The sequence below is a fragment of the Siphateles boraxobius genome, unplaced genomic scaffold (genome assembly GCF_051911475.1).
Source record: "Siphateles boraxobius isolate OS27281-9 unplaced genomic scaffold, OSU_SipBor_1 19, whole genome shotgun sequence".
Classification (NCBI taxonomy): Eukaryota; Metazoa; Chordata; class Actinopteri; order Cypriniformes; family Leuciscidae; genus Siphateles; species Siphateles boraxobius.
The window spans coordinates 26,433,883-26,453,785 of NW_027508799.1; the positions used below are offsets into that span (position 1 = coordinate 26,433,883).

At 40.7% G+C, this 19,903-nt stretch overlaps 2 protein-coding genes across 6 annotated transcripts in view; one reads left to right on the forward strand and one right to left on the reverse strand.

Annotated features, from left to right (window-relative positions):
- The window catches only part of lmo3 (LIM domain only 3), a 41,389-nt gene extending 32,543 nt beyond the window's left edge, over nt 1–8,846 (reverse strand). Inside the window, exons 1-3 of one of the 5 annotated variants that reach the window (XM_077234619.1) lie at nt 1,540–1,643; nt 1,160–1,383; nt 494–707 (exon numbers count right to left, since the gene is read on the reverse strand). In XM_077234619.1, coding sequence (XP_077090734.1) covers nt 494–707; nt 1,160–1,187 — 242 coding nt within the window. In that variant the 5' untranslated portion in view covers nt 1,188–1,383; nt 1,540–1,643. Of the gene's footprint in view, nt 1–493; nt 708–1,159; nt 1,384–1,539; nt 1,644–3,981; nt 4,148–5,106; nt 5,610–8,262; nt 8,401–8,634 lie in introns of those variants that run through there. The other 4 variants (XM_077234621.1, XM_077234620.1, XM_077234622.1 and 1 more) reach the window with 4 other exon arrangements.
- The window catches only part of mgst1.1 (microsomal glutathione S-transferase 1.1), an 87,153-nt gene that overhangs the window by 56,489 nt on the left and 10,761 nt on the right, over nt 1–19,903 (forward strand). The gene's annotated exons all lie outside the window — the stretch shown is intronic.

A 19,903-nucleotide genomic window follows, 5' to 3' on the forward strand; every position in this document is an offset into this window, starting at 1 on the left:
GAAGACTTGTTGCTTTAAAACTAATGTTGGGGACATAGATAGAGAAAAGTATGGAATTGAGAGGTTGGGTTTCTAAGGGAAACCTTCCATCAGTGTACAAAGGTAAGCTGATTGAACAAGAACCAGGGTGGTCTTTTGCTAAACAATGTCCTTCTATCAAGCCTCAGTGTGTTGATTGAATCCAACAAGTGAATCCATTGAAAACGCACAGAAATGGGAGCAGTTTATAGGCTCATAAAGATCCCCTTTGAGCTCCTTTTCTATTATGAAGAGCAAAGGATATCTAACCGCATGGGAGAACTCTGGGCGTTAAGAGTGGCCATTAAAGCCAGTGTTAACAGCAATATGGCTTTTTGTGGCACTTGCTTTGTTTGGAATTTGACATAAGGCCCTCTTTTGAATGTGGTACAGATTCAGCTATTTTCAGTGACAGTTTGTGCGTGTAGTGTCTAGAGTGCGAGTTATGATACAAATAGTGAGTTTTTCCACTTACCGTAGGTAGTCCCTCCGACAGAGGATGAGGTTGGCTTTGGTGTACAGCGTGGAGCCCACCTCTCCGAGACGGCAGTCGCAGCAGGCGCACTTGAGGCAGTCTTCGTGCCAGTACTTGTCCAAGGCCTTCAGCAGGTAGCGGTCCTTGATTTTCCGGTTGCAGCCGGCACAGCCCTTTGGCTTGGTGTCCGGCTGGACGGAGAGCATTTGTATACCTGCGGAGAAAGACAACAAGGGGCGACACGAAGGTGAGAACATGGTTCCTGGTTACTTTTGCAGGTAAAATCATGTGCTCTGCATTTCAGTCAAGAGATGAACACACACTTTTTAGTCAACGATAACAAGAAGCCACTGTAGCTAACATCCTCCTCTTCCCCCTCTTTAGGGGAGGGGCCAAAGCTTGCCCCCAGAGCAGGCATTGTGTAGCCCTTTACAGGGCGTGAAAGGGCTTTGTTGGGTAGAGAGGGAACAATGTGGGCTCATGCTGAAGGCCTATAATTAGTATTCTCCTTCCATACAGAGGAAAGTAAGCTGTACCCCACTCCCCCCACACCACCACTCCGGCCCCTCTTTTTGTCCTGGCCCAAAAAGTTTCTGTCCTACATTTTTAAAAGTACGTCTGATTCTGAACCGTTGTCCTTCCATGGAGACGGTCCCCATTTCTCACCTTGTGCAGGAGAAGCTGTCAGAGCCATAGATTCCACCTAATGTATATGCTGCTCTTGGAGGGGGGTGAGAGCGTGAGCAGTGAGAAATTGCGAACTTTGAGTGAGAGGGTCACCGAGAGATTTCTCAGCTGTGGTAAATTGAGTGTCTCTGTCTGAATTGAGGACCTCCCTCGGGATAGTTATAATGCGCTCTTCGCTGCGATGTGTTGTCCGGGCAATCTCGCTGAAATACATTCATAGAGGAATATGAGATTAAAAAGCCTTGTTTGGAATTCATGAATCTCTCTTGACAAGAAAAGTTTGTGAAACATTTGGTGTAACATTTAGGGTATCTTTGGAAGATTTCCCAAAAATTACATTTCTGACATAATTTACTCACCCTCATGTCATTACAAACTTGTTTGACAGCTTCATGGTATGGATAAAACATACGCAATGAACGTGATTCAAGGCTTTCAATCACTAACATCATCTTTTACGTTCTGCAGAAGAAAGAAAGTCATATGGGTTTGAAATGACACGTGGGTGAGTAAATGTTGAAATTTATTTTTGGATGCATGTCAACACATTAGGAGACCATTAAGACTCTGCCCTACCTAACAGACAGAGAGTTTGTCGCTCTCCTTTTTATTTATTTATTTATTTTATTTATTTATTTATTTTTAAACATGTGGCCTTGACGATAATTACTTTCAAAAATGATTTGCCAAAAGCGTGGCAGTTGGCCCTCACAGAAAATAAACAAGACAGTGCACCAATTAGTAAGACTGAGGACAGGTGTGAAATTGTTTCAATTCAACTGAGCATTACAATGCAGGGAAAGGAACAGCAGGTAGCCGATTCCTCTAGGGTCATAATTATAGCCTAGAGCAAATATCTGATGCAGTACCATAGGCTGAGACTGTGAACAACTTATTTCTGCTGTAGGACCATGCTCGTTAAGATGTTGGAACATTCAATGAAAATGAGGCAAGGGATAGTGATGATTCCTTCGACCTCGCTGGTGTTTTTATGTTGCTTTATTTTGAGTTCATTTAAAGGAAGGGCTTGATGAGGGGAAAACAGCAAGGAGGCACATCAGACAGGTAGCACCGCCACACTCTTTGTCCCATTGTATTTAAGCTGTTGAGCTTTTAATTGGCTGGATTGGATTGTAAGAGGAGCACACGGCTGATTTCCTCTGCTATGCATCCTTGTTCTGTCCCACTCATCCGCACCGTCCCAGCTCGCCTGGTTAACACAACAAAGTCACCGCCTCTCATTACCAAGCCAAAGAAGTTAGAGTTTTGACTCCCCTCTGTCCACAATCATGGTTGGTCCCAAATGAATCGATTGTGGGACAACTTAACTAGCCCTTCTATTCAAAAGCCTGGATGTCCAATTTAATTTTCTCTAGTGGGAGTGTGGGATGTTCGGGGCCTCATTGACTTTCCTATATCAAACGGTGAACAAAAGATTCATCTAACACGCTGGAATTGGGCCTAGGTAGCCATTTTAAAAAATACTGTAACCAAATGATTTTTCCACTGATGCAGAACAGTGTACAGAACTACTTTGATTGTGCACTAATGTTCTATGAATCTCCAACGTAACCGATTCCTGAACGCATGACTCTTATGAAGCGGTTCTTTTTAGTGAATTGGAATCATACATCGTTACCAGTGTAGTTCGATTCCTTGCCGAATGTCTATTATGAGTCGGTTCTTTTTAGAGACTCAAAAACGTGGGCTCCAGCGCTACCAACATAGACCAAACCGGGAACGAATGAATCGGTTATTTTTAGTGAATCAAAAACATACAGCCCAACCAGCGTAGTCCGAGCCCTAAATGACTCTTATGAGCCGGTTCTTTTATCCATTCGAACACACTTTTGAATCAGTACGAGCTACTGAATTTATCCTGACGCTTGATTAAACCGCAATTATTACTTTCGTCATGTTCGACTCGAAATGAACCAAGCTGTTATGTGTTAAGGCTCGTGAGACTTAAAACAGTGTTTTTATTGACTAAATGTCATGAGATGTAGGCTACATAGAAATACGCATGAGTTATTGTACCCAGTGGTAAATAAATGTATTTTCTTATTTGTTATAGGCTATCGGTTCTGCTGAAATCTGAAACTCGTGGTTTGGCAATAGATTGATAAGGGCAGTAAATGCCAAACGAATAGCAGTTTCTTACCAAATATTTCTCGCTCAAGAGTAGCTACAGAATCATTAATGGAACCGTTAAGGATTCGGAATCGTTACGCGCAATGGACTTCGCTAAAATCGGTAAATGCTCATCCCTAAAGGTGTGGGACATGAGTGTCCTTTTTTGTCTTTGCTCGCTCACTCAGATCTTTCATTATGTCCCGTTCGCATAGTGATACGATGCTCTTTGTGCGCTTCACTGTTCGCAGATACTGAAGGGGAAATTTCAGGCTAGACTTGGCAAACACCGAGAGCAAAGTACCAATTTGATTTCACATCACAGCTGCGCGAGCCGGAGATGCTGACATTTCACCCTCTTATCAGTTTAATTACTGTTGCCATGGCAGCGTAGTGCACGGAAAAGGCCAATAAGATTAGCAGCTTGCAAAATGACGAAATGAAACCGTTAACGTGTTAGACACAATGATACGCAATGGCACACCATATTAACGTTATTTACAATTGTTCGGAAATTCACACACGGGGAAAATGAAGAAAATGCGTGGCTTCGGAAAATGCAGCTGGGGTTAGACAAAACTGCGCTATACGCATAGAAACATGCCAACTACTCAGCCACACATTTAAACACATCACACTCACGTTGATATGATGCAAAACAGAGCTCTTACCGAAACTTTTCTCCCTTTTCTGCATTGGTTGACCCGCTTCGGCTCCCAGAAACACCATGCAACAAGACGAGGCGCGAGCCAAAGATGCGCGTGAAGTGAGCAGCTGTATGCGCGCGAGGGTGCTTCGCTTTTGTTACAAGTAACAATCCACCTCGCTTCGCCAGAAAAGAGTGAAAACGTCGAAAACACCAATCAACAAAACACGGGAGGGGAGAAAAAAGAAAGAGCGAGGCGCTATCGCTCAGCGCCACACGCTGTTAAGACTCCGTTTGTCACAACAGTGCTCGACTATGAAATTAGATCGACCAGCAGCCGTGGCGAGGCAAGTGGCGGCGAACAAATGACAGCGGATGACAAAGGCATATGCTTTACCCCTTCGCGCGCGCCGTAATCTTATAATCCTATCGTGCCTCTCGCTATTCGCCTATTTCAGTGCGAGTACAGTAAAAGGCACGAAGTTGGATGTAAACAAGGGACAACAAACAGGAACTCGCATAGCCTATACTAAAACGAAATCATATTTTGTCCAGCATTTACGAACTACATTTGTTCAGAGGAATGCCATATTTTTAAGAATGTAAACACGAATTCAACCGTGACTACATTACCAACACCTTTTGCAAATTCTTTCAAGCTTTAAAAAGAGCACTGAATCCCCCGACTTAATCGTTATTTTTAAATGACAAACTTCAATGCAAATATAGTGCGTTCATTAAAATGCTTATAATGCTCATGCACATCATATACGTATGCTATACATCCAGTGCTGTCTTAAGTTAATACTGTCTATTGTTTGTCATTTATATTTGATAAATTGCAGATAGCTTGGATGTAGGCTATGTTAAGCGTTGCAATGTAGTACAAGAAACATAATATATTTTTGTCCAATACAATGTGCAAAATGACAACACACCTAACTTTGACTTTGCTGGATCAGTTTATCTGAAATAATTTGAATCACATGCGCAAATGATCCGATGCATCTACGTGAGGCACACGCTGCATCTTTTATTAAACACCAAAGACCACTTAAAAGCAACCTCGCCTGATTAGGCAATTAGTTTCGCAGTGTATTTAGTAGCAAAATTCCGTTCGGAAAAGACAATTAATGCACAACACACTCACCTTCTTGACCAAGTTATGCAGAAGGTTAACTTAGAATTGAGCACTGACTCCAACTCAATATTCCTCGGAGCAAAAGTTCACGAATCTGACATTGCACCGCGGATAAGAGTGATCTTCAGGTTGAAAATAATGAGGTCCACATGGATCATCTACGAGTAGTTGTTCGCACCAAAAGCTACAGGTGTTCGCGCGAGCCGTCATGTATTGAGTATGTGAGAAGGCTCACAACAACTTGCCCATCAGTGAGTGAGGAACGAGCAATAGTGAAGCCTAGCTTTATTATCTTCAAACCCAATCCCTCACCAGTGAGACATTACACGAGGAGGAAAAGGTCATTCGGTTATTACCGACAGCCGGAGTAACGGAGCGCGCGCTCGCTAACTTAATGCTCACCTCTCTGAGACGCGCGCGCAAACATGCTATGAGCTCTGTTCTACACGTTTAGACTCGCTCTCTCTCTCTATCTATATCTCTCTCTCTCTCGCTCTTTGTTTTAGAAGCTCGGCAACAAATTCGCAGTGCAAGTGTTTTATAGCAGAACCGGTCTAATTCGTAAAACAGATAAATTATGTATAGACGTGTCTGTCATTTTAACGACATTTTTTTGTGCACGCGCAACTGTTTTACTAGGAGCCTAATTGTCTGCCTCTATAAATGCAGGCAAATAGACTCTAATGAATACACCTTTATGTAAGAAGTTTCACAAATGACCCTTTATTCTGATTCTTTAGGAAAACATCTGATGCGTTAAAGGAACCAGAGGCCAGTATGCTGCTAACATGATTAACCTATCATTTAATTTCAAAAACTTTTATAAAAGAAAATCATATAAATAAATCAAGTGTCCTTTAAAACAAAAATGGTTCTTGATCATGATAAACATGTACTTTGCTGCAGTGAACCACTGAAGGACATTTAATTTTAGGAGTGCAAGACAAATTTAGACTACATTACAATATATGCCATTGGACTTGCACACCACTGAGCACGCCAGATGCAGATCAGTTTTCAAAATCCAGCAATATTTTGGTTTTATATGAAATCAACACACCTAATTCATTCACTATTTAAGTGATTCATTTAATAATTGTTTATAGGCTATGTTGGTTCAGACCATATTAATCAGAGCTGTCTTGATTGATTTTGAAAAACAATTGATGTAATCTAAAATGGTGCCCTTTTTCTCCTATTTATCCTTAAAGTCCCATCAGTAAGTACACTTTTACTTGCACCAAACCAAACCAAACAAGATACTTGTTGGATATCATTTAGCATCAAAGTCACATAAAAAACAAACAATACTGTTGATGTAAAACAGACTCACCAAATAAAACTAAATAAAAGCCAAAATCTTTCCAAGTAACCCCTTAGAAATCACTGATCCAAGGTACTTCTAAGGCAAATTATTTTAGGCTTCAACATGCTGATCATTCACAGAAAAATTAAAAATAACAAAGAGAAGAGCTGTGAGGGGGGCATATCAGCTTTCCCACAGTTTTATCTTTAATCACTAATCACACATTTAAAAATACCCTTTTTAGTTTAAAAAAAATATATAATCTGATGACTTCTGAATAAGCCTACGATATATTGCACTTTGTGTGTGATCTCTTGTCTGAAAGTGTTACACTGGTTTGTCTGCCTCAATTTATAGGCCTAAATTAAGCTGTATTACCCCAGGCCCAAACAATGAACATTTTCCCTAATTGAACTTTCATGTTATGTGGTCACTGTGCACCTAAAAAATCAAAGTCCATATCCAGACAAAATGTTTAACTGTGTATGAGAGAGAGAGAGAGAGAGAGAGAGAGAGAGAGAGAGAGAGAGAGAGAGAGAGAGAGAGAGAGAGAGAGAGAGAGAGAGAGAGAGAGAGAGAGAGAGAGAGAGAGAGAGAGAGAGAGAGAGAGAGAGAGAGAGAGCTGGAGAGAGAGAGAGAGCTGGAGAGAGCATGCAATACATTTAGCTGTTTTTCACAGTTGCTTTTCAGCCTGTGTTTCTAAAGCTATTCCTCGCCCATTGGTTACACCTGTTCACTCTAATTAGCACTGCTTGATGCCCATGTTACCGAGGTAGGATGAATCACAGGCCTTCAGTGCCACCTACCCTCCCTCCCCACACACATACACACACAGAGAGAGAGAGAGAGAGAGAGAGAGAGAGAGAGAGAGAGAGAGAGAGAGAGAGAGAGAGAGAGAGAGAGAGAAGGAAACATAATCACACACTCACTGTAGAGTTTATTTTCTGTCATGGCCAAAATAAGTAATTTATCGTCAGCCCAGTTTGGAAGTGACTAAACTGAGAATGTGGAGACAGAGAACTGATGGTAACAGACTTGAGTAGTGGTAAGATTGTGGTCCCATGCCAATCACTCTCTGCCTAAAATACAGCAGTAATGAGATGGGTCATAAAATGCTCCTCGCTTCCATTATGAGTGATGAGATGCATTAAAGCTGACAGGGTATTACCTGCCAGTAATTAGGTTTTGTCATGGATTGAATTATTTCAAAGCAGGCTATCTTGGTAATCATGCAATTTGCGGGGGAGACGGTTTAAGCTGAGTAAAAGTGAGCGAGTGTGTGTGTGTGTGTCTGTGTGTGTGTGTGTGTGTGAGACAGAGAGAGAGAGAGAGAGACTGTAACCCCTTCTTACTCTACCCTCCCGCCACCACTTCATCTCACGCATTATCACGTCGATTATTCACCGAAGATATCTGAATTATTGGGGGAGATGAGCTAGAGAGTGCCATCATCAGATCGTGCCGCGCGAGGTGAACACAGCCGTCCGTCACGTTACGTGACGCTCGCGCGGAACAGTCCAGCCCGCGTGGAGGGAAGCGCGCGCAGTCTTGGCGAACGGACGTCGTTAAAATGAAGAGCAGCTTATTATTTCACCTCACTCATTCTCTCGCTCTCTCACTCACTCTTCCTTCTTTCTCTCTCTCTCTCTCTCTCTTTCACACACAGACTTGCAATATAACCTCAGCAAAGAGAGGGATATCCGACAGACGACTACCCCACTTCTTCCGAGCACGAGGAATGCAGGTTCGTTTTTGTGGTAGAAATGAAAGCGGGAGTTTAATTACAGGGCTTCACAAGGGAGGAAAATCTTTCTCGGGGAGGATTGGAGTAAAAAAAATATATTTCCTGGTACTCTTACCCTGGTTTAAGCGTCCTTTGAGCATCTCCAGCGACCATTCATTTCACGGAAGCTTCAACTTAATCCCAGTTTTAAACCGCTGCTAGTAATTTACAAAGAATCTAATGCTCTGGCGCACCCACCACAGCCACTCACAATGTAATAACTCTAACTCTTCGCTTCCTTATTGAGGAGAGAAAACAAAGTAGTTGGAAATTATCCCGAGATCCTTTATCCTAACAACCTTAATTAGAACAAAAAATCATCACCAATTAGTTCCGGTTTAGGGTCAAATTAAAACACTGCACGAATAAAGAGCTTCCAAGCTGCTTAATGAGGCTGCAGATCAGACTATGTTTGAAGAGGAGAAAATCTGATTGAAAGATACTGTACCGAGGAAAAGTTGCCGATTAAGACGAGATGGTAGTTCAAATATAGCCGGTTCCCTTGTCAAGTTCCAGGCGAGCGGGTTAAAAACGTGCAGCCCGCCTCAGTGCAACTCCTCCTTGCTCCCGCTCTAAAAAGATTCCCCTCCTTCTCCCCACGACGGCTGTTTCTTCGCTCGTGGTTTCGTTCCCTCCCTGGCAGCAAAGCAAAACAGACCTGAGCCGGCCAGCACGTCTCCTTGCCTATTTAAGCACCTTCACCAGGTCCCTAGTTAGCAGCACACTCCAGCTCATCCAAGAAGCTGACAAGCACCGTTAGGGAAGGCAGCGCATGTTGCTCTAATGGACCTCATTAAGTTCTACTTACAGATGTTCTCTTAACATAATTGATCTGCAGCGAGTTGAGAGGACGGCAACCTATTCCCTAGCCCCCAATTATGGCCCGGTAATTAGATCCCCAACCTCCAGTTCTCCACATTCACCCTTCTAACATTCCGAAATATCAAAGTATCTCTTTCTCTCAAAGCAAACCTTCCTGCCTCCCCCACCACCTAACCTTCGTGTCTCCACCTCCTTTGCTCCCTCCCCTCCCTAAGACTCCATTCCTCTGACAGTATTGACAGTCAGATCTGCTAACCTTTGTAGTGAAGCCAGACTTAGTAGTGCACTCACTCCAATTGACAGAGCTCAGTCTAGCTTTTTTCCCCTCTCGTTTTTTGCTCTCTCTCTCTCTCTCTCTCTCTCTCTCTCTCTCTCTCTCTCTCTCTCTCTCTCTCTCTCTCTCTCTCTCTCTCTCTCTCTCTCTGGTTCTCCTTTTCTCTCCCTGCTGAAATACCCAGGGAAAGAGTGAAGGATGAAGCCTGAGACACATTTGGAGGGGGGAGACGGATGGATAAAAAACAAGTTTGCACTTTTTGATAAAAGGTTGTATGATAATATCTGTCAGGGGAGGATCTCTTTTTTGCACAATGCCTTTTCATCTTTAATAATTCCACTGATGGTGAATGTGTGTGTAGAAGGGAGAGAGGCAGGTGGTGTGAACGGTGAGCAGAGATGGTGCAGCGTTTATAATGCCAATCAGAGCCACTCCCTCCACCCGCTTAATTATCCGCCGTGCTAAAGCACAGAGCACTTTAGGGAAATGAGAATGTCACGCTTACGCACTCAAAAGAGGAGACTGTTTCGTCACACAGAGAGAGGAGGAAGCAGGGCTGGGTGTGCCTGGTGCCAATCATCTGCGTAATTTTTTTCGTGATGTGAAATTGACATGACCGTGTAAGCAGCGGAGCTTTGTGAGAGCGAAACATGGCAATACTATGTGATTTTTGTTTTCTTTTGATGCCTTACAGGTGTTTGATTAATGTTCAAAGAGGTCCAAACTGTAAATTTACTTCCATGACTTGCACTGTTTCAAGAGCCGATATAATGCATAAGCAATGTGCATTTTATTGCTGGAATGATTATGCACATTCTTTGATTATAGGAAGTATATATTCAAAGTGTGGTCACTTTAGTGAAACTTTGAGGGCAAAGTAGATCCATTGTACACTGTCAAAAGGCTAGTGATACATGAAGCATCACTTATTCAGTTCACTGGCAAGCCAAGCATCTTAATATTGATAAATGCGGAGACTTCACATGTTAAAAGTTCAGCCAACCCGAATCCAAATAAAAAAATCCCAGTCAGTATTATTGATTAGACAAACACAGCACATTACCTTTTGTGTATCATTTTGGCTTATTTACTCAAAATTACTTCTGACTATTTGTCTCTTCTCTACAATTAACCTGTTTTCTGTTACTGGTTGATATTGATATTCCCCACTGTTTTTTGCTAAACAACTGGCCTCTACATTCTAAAACCAAATTGTTTCAGACTGTTACCAGAAGCAGGGTTTCATAACCCAGACTTAAAAGTGGAGGTAACCATATTTAAAATTTACAAGAGTAAAACATAGCTTTACCCAGGGTTTAAAAACTGGTTATATAAAGAGAGATGATCTTGATCCATTTGTTGTTTTATATCCTTCTTTTAATGGCTTAGCTGTTGCCCCATTGAGATTGTAACGCATGCACCTTTATTTTCATCCAGCACATCTCATCATCTTTTCCAAACTAAGTTACCAACACTATACTTCCACAATCTAGTAAGCACCCCTTGACTCTGGTACAGATTCACCCACTATCTAATTCCACATACTTTCCTAGAGTTCTCTGCTCCCAGTGGACACAAAGGGACACATGTGACTTTTCACTAATGACCACAAGAGCCTCTCCTTAAAGAGATACCCAATAATTGCTTCAGATATGGTAACCCTCAGCTAGGGTCAAGGGAGGCCTCGTTTTGAATGACAACTTTAGTACTCCCAACCTCGTTTTGTCTGCCCTCTAGACCAATTTTAGTTTTTGGCCGAGAGAAAATAGAGACTCCTTAGCAAAGTCTTAAGAATCACCTTTAGTACTGGGCCTGAGGGGACACCTTTGAAGTTAAAGAATACCCAAACCACAAGAAACTGTCGCAGTGGGAATCAATGGAGATTACTTAATTCAACCAGCGATTAATTTGTTAAGGCCAGTCTGAGAGCTAGAATATCCAAGTGAACGTCTTCAAACTCCATTGCAGAAGGAGGCCTTTCCTGGACTGCCTGAAGGCTGGTTGGAAGTAGGTAGGTCTGCAGTGAGATCAGATCCTTTTAAGGTACCTATCACATTCAGGATGATTTTATGGACTTTGAGGTGATATTGCTCATATCTGCCTTACTGATTTATGATGTTTGTACTTTTTATACTCAATATGTTTGGAGTAAATTGCTGGGGTTTTTTGCATACATTTCAGACAAAATAGACCATTAAATTAATTGAGTGTCTCCGCAATCCATATATAATTGCTTTGAGATGCATATTAAAACATTTGCAGCTAGTATAATAAAGTGCTTTGTTTTTATATATAAAGTTGTAAAGCAATTGGATATTTTTGCTTCAAACTAAAATAATTTTTCTGTTTCAGTTAAGCAAACTATGCTACATTTTGTTCAAGTTGCTACAAGTTATTTGTTAGGGTTTGTTCATTTTTAAATTGAACTTTGTATGTGTTTAAGAACAGTTGCCTGCCCTTGCACATAATGGGCTTTAGTTATTTCATAAGAATCCAAGTAACAGCCCACAATTTGACATTTGAGCTTCTGGAGTTTTGGAGGTCACTTTTATGCTTTCCAATTAAATCTTCTGTCACAATGGAGCCTTTACAGTCAATAAACCAGTCAGTGCCTTTTGAGTGTTAGGCCGACACACATTTTTAAAAGCACAAGATGATGAGCCATTGAATAATATTTCTACAAGCCTTTAATGATAACCTTGAGCAATACTGGTACCTGCTACATAATATCTATTGATTCTATCCAGCATGGTTTCCTTGAGTAGCTTGGTTGAAATGACTTGTGTGTTTGGAACTACGCATTTCAAACAGACTGCTGTATACCTCTGCGGCAATCAATCAGCCTTAATCCAAAACCAATTTACTCCGCCTGAAGAGGAAAATATCTTTTAATCTCTTGCCGACAATCCCTGATTGCAGTGCTGAGCATCAGTTGACAGTAAAATGGAGGCTCGCTTGTGATGGAACCTTTAGTTTATGTACTACACAAAACAGTCTTTAACTAGACTTGTTATATTCAAACTATAGCAAAGAGATGCCATAAGTTGCAGTATAAATGTCTTTTCATTCTACTCAGGAAAAGTACAGTTATTGGTGTTTGTGTTAGGGTCAGTTTTTTATGCAGTCCAAGGTTTATCTTTGAAAACTCCATTTCATTTTGAGCACAACCCCTAGTGCAAAATGAACACAACTAAAAAAAAATCAATCTCCTACTCAGTCAAATCCATAAAAAAATTGTGAACGACAACTAACTATTAAACCACTTTGTCTGGGTGTCCTTTTTTGTCACAGACCTATATTTAAAATTGCAATCTCTTAAAATAGGCTATATATTCACTAGGACTAAGCCATCTGTCATGTATAAAGTTCATGTATCCGATCCCAATGTCTATTGAGAGGGTAGATCGACATTTGTTTAATTTTTACAATCTTACTACAACTAAAAGCTTACTTTAATTATTGAGTGCGCTTAACCTCACCTTCTGTTGCCTTGTGATTGTGACACAGCAGTTACTGCCATAACTGTTTTCGTTTACTGACAGAAAACTGTCAAAATCTTCATGTATGCATGACAATGGGTAGCTTGTCAAATAAAATTAAATGTTATATCAAAGCCCACAATAGCGCAAAACAGAGGCTACGGTGCAGTTTGTCCTTTTTTTTTGACAAAATGTCTTAATCACGTCTGCTTTGTCTTGATTTTAAATAAAATGAGTAAAAAAAATGTAAGCAACTTTGTCTTGCTGAAGAATGACTCCAGAGGCCCAGGAACAAAACCAGACACCTCGTTGTGAAGTTTTGGTGTTGCTGATGCTGTTTTGGAGGCTGGGGGGTTGATCTCAGAGTCTGTCATCCAGTTAGATGAGGCTCTGATTTTCATCTGCGTGTATATCTGGGAGCACTAATTGGCAAGATGAAGCAATGATTGATGTTACTGATGTTCTCCTGCGCTCTTGCTGCAATTTTCCCACCCACACGCGTCAGTCAGTGTAATGACATGGTGTTGCTACCGTAAAAGTTGCCCTTTTACATTGATCTGAGATCAGCGCTGTGCCATTTCTTAAAATAATTAATCCTGTGATTGGAGGAGGGGGAGATAAACCTTGATCAGCACACGAGAGGCAATGACACGACGGCCCCATCCTCCATCTGCTTTGATGTTGTACAGTCTCTCCCTTTATTCAAAACATTGAAGGACATCACCTCTCTGTTCAGTGCCATTAGCCTCTAGCTCATTCTCTTCCCCAGTGCTAATTGACTCAAAAACATACAAGGTGAGGTCCGCGGGATGAACTAAAGCGTGCACAGACGGGCCTTACAATAGCCTCATTACAAAAATTAGATGGAATGTAGTGCAGAAGCTTTGGTGAGCTTTTCAAAACATACTTATCAGGAAATTTATTTTCTGCACATGAATAGGTGGCATTCTAAGCACCTACACTTCTGTTGTTTGAATGAGAAGTATTAACCTTCACCTCAGCAAGAACTACGAAGTTCCAAAATTCATTGGCTTATAATACGAGAGAGATAAAGCATTACACTTATTTCCATGCTATTAAGTGTTATCAAGGTAAGGCCATGTGAGTAAGATTGAAAGGAAAATCAGCTGAAGTGGCTTTTATATGTCATTATTTGACTAATATTTTGGACCACTATAGCGAATCTCTCTCATACAGCCTTAACTAACTTTGCATTACCTGTTTTCTAAAATGGAAGTTGGAGGAGTATAAAAAAGGATTTAAAGACGATTGTCTCAGCTTTGCTATGATCGATCCTTGGAGAACAACGTTCCATCATGCAGAGGGGGGCTTGAGCTGGAGACGACAGCTAATTAAGATGGCTAATCGCCACATTTCACAGTGGCTAGAGCAACTGTCACTCTTTACGATCCACTCGATGGCTGTTACACAAGCGCATTGCATCATTAAACTGCGCCAAATATCCACCAAAGGTCCAGAGTCAAGTCATGTGTGTGAATGTGTACTTCCCTGAAATGCAGTATGCAGAAGTGCTAACACAGTATTCCATAATCCCATGGGAGGTGAGGAACCATCAGATCCAAAGTGATAAAAAATGGCGGAGCCAGTTGACTCTTATCATCATTATCCTGTGCAGACCCTAGTACGGAAGGCAAAGGATATTAACATCCGGCAGACTTGCATGACGCACCTGTTCCCCCCTTTTTTAGAATTTGGTTTCTCATGTCACAACCCCTGTGAGCTTGATGGGAATGTGTTCTGGCGTAAAGCTGCAAATTAGGCGTGTAGTTCAAGCTTCTTTTGGTGGTTCAAAGCCACCCAGGATTGAGTCTTTTTTCCCTGATTCATATGGTACACAGCGACAAAAACGGGGTTGATGTACAAGCAAACTGAGAATCTTTACATCTCACTCCTGTCTCTACGTCTCTCGCTCTTTCCCTTTTTTCATTTATTTCTGTGTTTTTGTGTAGGAACATGCAAGTCCCCTCCTTCATGTTTTAATTGGCTGCTCTCTTTGCATGTCAGGGGACCCGGTGGAATAGTTACTAATCCTCCAGTGACGATCAGACCGGATCCCGTTCTCAGGAGGGTGCAGGAAGGCGTTTCAAACTCCCTCCTCTTGCATCGCACCCCATTGTAGTTCAGATAGCTCTGACGCCATCTTCACAGTATCCCAATCTAAGGTGCACCTTCTTCAAATGTGCTGAATTATCACATGTTAAAACAAGTGGAGTGAATGTATCTTTGGCTCTGTCAAGAAATGCAAATACTTTAATGGCAGATGAACAGAAAGAAAAACCAAAAACAGAACAGTAGTTTAGTCTAGTGAGACTGTACAGCACAGGTAGTTCAAGGCCCATTATTTTCCAATATGAGGCTGTCTGTCTTTGCGGAGACTCTTTTGCCATGATAGGAGAAGCAATATTGAAAATGGAAGTGGATGCGCAACTGAGCTGAGGCATTGTGCCCACCAAATTGAAGGCAAGAGACAGAGGCCTATGAGCCAGTGTCTCATCAAATGGCTCATGAGGCCTTACATTTTTTTTTTTTTTACTAAAGCGATTTGCGCATCCTCTGTGCGGAGATGAACACCACCCTGGCTAAGCCCTGACGAGTGCTTATAAGAGAAAACTGTTTGGGAGTGATTTCCCATCTGGATTCAGCTCGGATAAGCAGTTTTAAATTGCAGTAGGACTTATACCATTGACTACATTACTGAGTCCGCCAGGCCACGATATTGCATCACTTGCTCATTGTCTGATCTCAGAATACAGCTAAGGTTAAAAAAAAAAAATAAGGCTGGCAAGAAACGGATGTACCCATTTCAAAAGAGTACAAAAGTATCACAAACTTGCGGTTTCTTGCGAGTGAGGTTACAGTAAATTGCAGAGGTTGTCTATACTTGGTAGATTGAAACATTCAATGAAAGTGGCATAATCATAAAAGATCTGATTGATCTTCTTACTTTGGGAATGTCATGTATTGAAGCCACTGCAATGTTCTTTCAGTTTTTGGTTCTTTCATATCCTAGCAGAGTGAGTGGTATTCTCAAATGCGGTCATGAGGGAGGGAGAAAGAGACGTTTATGATCAGCTAGGGACTAAGTGTTCTTTCTAGCAATATTTTAAAAGTCGAGTGTCGATCTGTTGAGATTCTGAATGTGTTGTAAAAAAAAGAAAAGCTCCTGGAACTCATAACATGCCAAATGAGCTTTTGTTTCACTCCTCGAATCATAGTTTCACACATTTTTGTAAAAAAATGTCTTGGTAAATTTTTAATATTTTTAATATTTAGATTTTTAAATACAATAGGGGAAAATGCCATCATAGTTTTTTTTTTCAATCTACTATCTAACATTTGATTTATTTTCATATTATATATTTTTTTTCTGCTAGGCCTTATGGGTTTAGTACTTCTGCAGACATTATAGTGACCTTAACTGACAGATCTCTGCATTCATCCTCAGAGAATAGTGATGTTGAATGTGTAGCTAAAATGAAATATTTTAAAATAAATAAACAAATAAATAAATAGTCAATCAACCCCGAAAAACATTCCAAGAAAATACTCCAACTCCAAAACTTGGCACAGTGATAACAGCAAAGTCTTGTGTAATGGTTAACAGTAGAGAGCTGTATAATGTAACAGAGACCAGTCTCAATTATGTATTTTTATCTTATGCATTGTTCACAGCTATTTTTGGTGGTTATCAACCACAATTGTTTATATTAAGAATTTATATTAATATATTTTACACAAAATGGATGGCATAGTGTGTATTGTATATACTTCAGAAATTCTTTTTTTTCTCATAAATGGAGCATTTGCCCTAGAATTGCCCCCTGCAGAGGGGCTTTTTTATTTGATATTTTTAGTTCCTTAATACAATATTATAAAGAATTTACTCTAAAATCTGAAAGATATTTAAAATGTATCCATTGCAACATTTTCCCCTATGGTGTGTAAACATAACTGGAGTCAGAACCGGCTAAAGACTTGGGACATCCAACGTATAATGCCTTTGTGCAGTAGAAGACATATGATAGGCGTCTTTGAGTTCTTCAATCTCCATTTTGATGTGAAGGCCTGGCCCACTGTAAAGGCAATGCTGCTGACTCAGTTCCTTCCTTTTCGAGATTGTTTTTCTTTTTAGCTATTGCAACGTTCTGTTAAAAACTGAGTGTTTCAAACCTGTGCTTCTGAATACTGAAAACTGAGTTGACATCAGGGTATATCGAGTGCTTGTTTGTGGGTCTCCAGTCTGTTTCCATGAAATGAGTTCCATCCTTCTCCTCCACTTCCTTGTGTCCTTCAGTCAAATGCATTCTCCTCCAAACACGGTATAATCTTCCTGTTTGTGAGGGCAATGCTCAACTCCAAAAAGGGGTCGCCTCGAAATAATTGCTTCAAATAAATGAGCTCTTAAAGGTCCATTAGCCCAGCCTCTTCCTCAGCTAATAGCATTCAGTGATATCAAAGATTGCTGGAAGGGGCCTTGCCACAGAACAGATGGGGCCTTCCTCTCCTAGCTGTAAATGAGAATTCTGAAAGGATCCCAGGCCTTCATCATTACCTGGGCCTCCTGATAAAAAGAAATCTAAACGTCTCCGATTATGTCACGCTTCACAAAAAGTAAATGCCCTTCACATGGTTCAGTCAATCGTTTTAGTGCATTTAGGTATAATTGCATGCACAAGTGGTTGGAGGGGGAGGGGGGACTAGAACTGTGTCTATGAGAGCACAGGTGCTACCAAAAAGTTCTGCTATCACATTCAAAGGGTATCAAAGATGTATCAAATAGGTTGTAAAAAATGTTGGTTTTGGTTAAATTTTTTATTTAATTGACATTAATTAACATTGAAAAAAAAATGTATATATATATATATATATATATATATATATATATATATATATATATATCCCCATTGACTTCCATAGGAAAAAAATAAAAATACTATGGAAGTCATTGGGGCCCATCAACTGTTTGGTTACCGACATCCTTCAAAATATCTTCTTTTGTGTTCAGCAGAAGAAAGAAATTCATACAGGTTTGAAACAACTTGAGGGTGAGTAAATTATGACAGAATTTTCATTTTTAAGTGAACTACCCCTTTAACAATTTTTTGTTTGCAAATGAATTTTTTAAGGATAGATATAAAATACAGAACATAAGGTAAAACCTTAAAAAATTCCCTTCTTTTCCTGAGAGGATGTAATGTATTACACCTCTGACAGATTTGGATCACTTAAGAACAGAACTAGGGGGAAAAAATCTTTCTTTTGAGGGAATGCATTTTTCATATGCCACATTTGTGTTGCATTTATAAATACAACAGTGTCATTAGCATGTTCAAGCAGATGTCAGACTGGTAGAACATCACTCAGCCTCTCAAGTGACCAATAAATTCCTCTGGGCATCTTCTCCCTAATCAGAATTTAATCTGTTAGCTGCCTCCTCCTCCTCCCTCTGTGAGTTATGTGTTTTTGGGGTGGTGTATTGGTCTCCAGGGGTCAACACCCACTTTTCCTTCCGGTAACCAATCTGGTTCTGATCTAAATATCCTGAGGCTCTCTGTCATCTTCACCTCGGTCCTCCTGTAGTAATAGCACATTAATTTGGGCCCAAAATATTTCATAACATGTCTTCAGACAGATACCAAGCAGCGGTTTGTTGGCAACAGGGCAGAAATGCATTGGAATGAGAAATGTGACGTGCACGAGAGAGACATATATAAAATTTGCTTTTAATGAGAAAAACAAATAGCATTTCAAGAGAGCATCACAAGAGAGCAGAGGTGGGATGACAGCAGCGTGTGTGGCTGCAAGCATGTGTGTTAGTGGTGATGGGAGGGGTAATGATTTTTGAGAATTTCCCAGGGTGTAGTTAGAGAGGCAACAGAAGGCGGCCCTGGCAGAGTTCTCGCCTTCGATTATGTATACTCTTTTATTCAATCATTGCATCTCTCTGCGCCTGACATTTGGTCAATAGTGCAATCTTCTAGTGATCAGAAAACGGCAGACAGCCCACCACACAGAATTCCATTAGTTTTGCTTTCAGTGGATGCACTTGAACAAGATAGGATATAGCGACACATGGACTGATTCTGTTTTCTCACTTATTGAACAGTGAACATATTTTTTTAATTGTTACTTCATATTCTTTCTCTATCTTTACATCAGTTCATCTATCTATCTATCTATCTATCTATCTATCTATCTATCTATCTATCTATCTATCTATCTATCTATCTATCTATCTATCTATCTTTGTCTGTCTTTTATTCCATCCATCCATCATCCATCCATCTGTCTGTCTATCATTCCATCCATCCATTGATCTATCCATCATCCATCCATCTTTGTGTCTGTCTTATCATTCCATTCATCCATCTGTGTGTCTGTCTGTCATTCAATCCATCCATCATCCATCCATCTGTTTGTCTCTCTATCGTACCATCCATCCATCCATCGTTCCATCATCCATCCATTTGTTTATCTATCGTTCCATCCATCCATCCATCTTTGTGTCTGTCTAACCTTCCATCCATCCATCCATCCATCCATCCATCCATCCATCCATCCATCCATCCATCCATCCATCCATCCATCCATCCATCCATCCATCCATCCATCCATCTATCTATCTATCATTTCATTCATCCATCCATCAATCCATCGTTCCATCATACATCCATCTGTGTCTGTCTACCGTTCCATCCATCATCCATCCATCCGTCTATCGTCAGTACATATCAATCCTTCTGCCCAAATCCATCAATCCATCCATGCATCCATCCATGCATCCATCCATCCATCCATCCATCCATCCGTGTGTTTGTCTATCATTTCATCCATCCATCAATCCATCTATCCATCATACATCCATCTGTGTCTGCCTATCATTCCATCCATCATCCATCCATCTGTCTATCCGTCAGTACATATCCATCCATCCATCCATCCATCCATCATTAAGCAAAAAAATAAATAAAAGCAAAAAAATGTGTACAAAAGGCTACACAGAACAAAAAAGCTTAAAGAGGTGTGCATGCTTTCATCACCAGCAGGGTGGATTATTGTAATGACTCCTCACTGGCCTTCCCAAAAAGACCATAATACAGTTGCAGCTCGTACAGAACGCT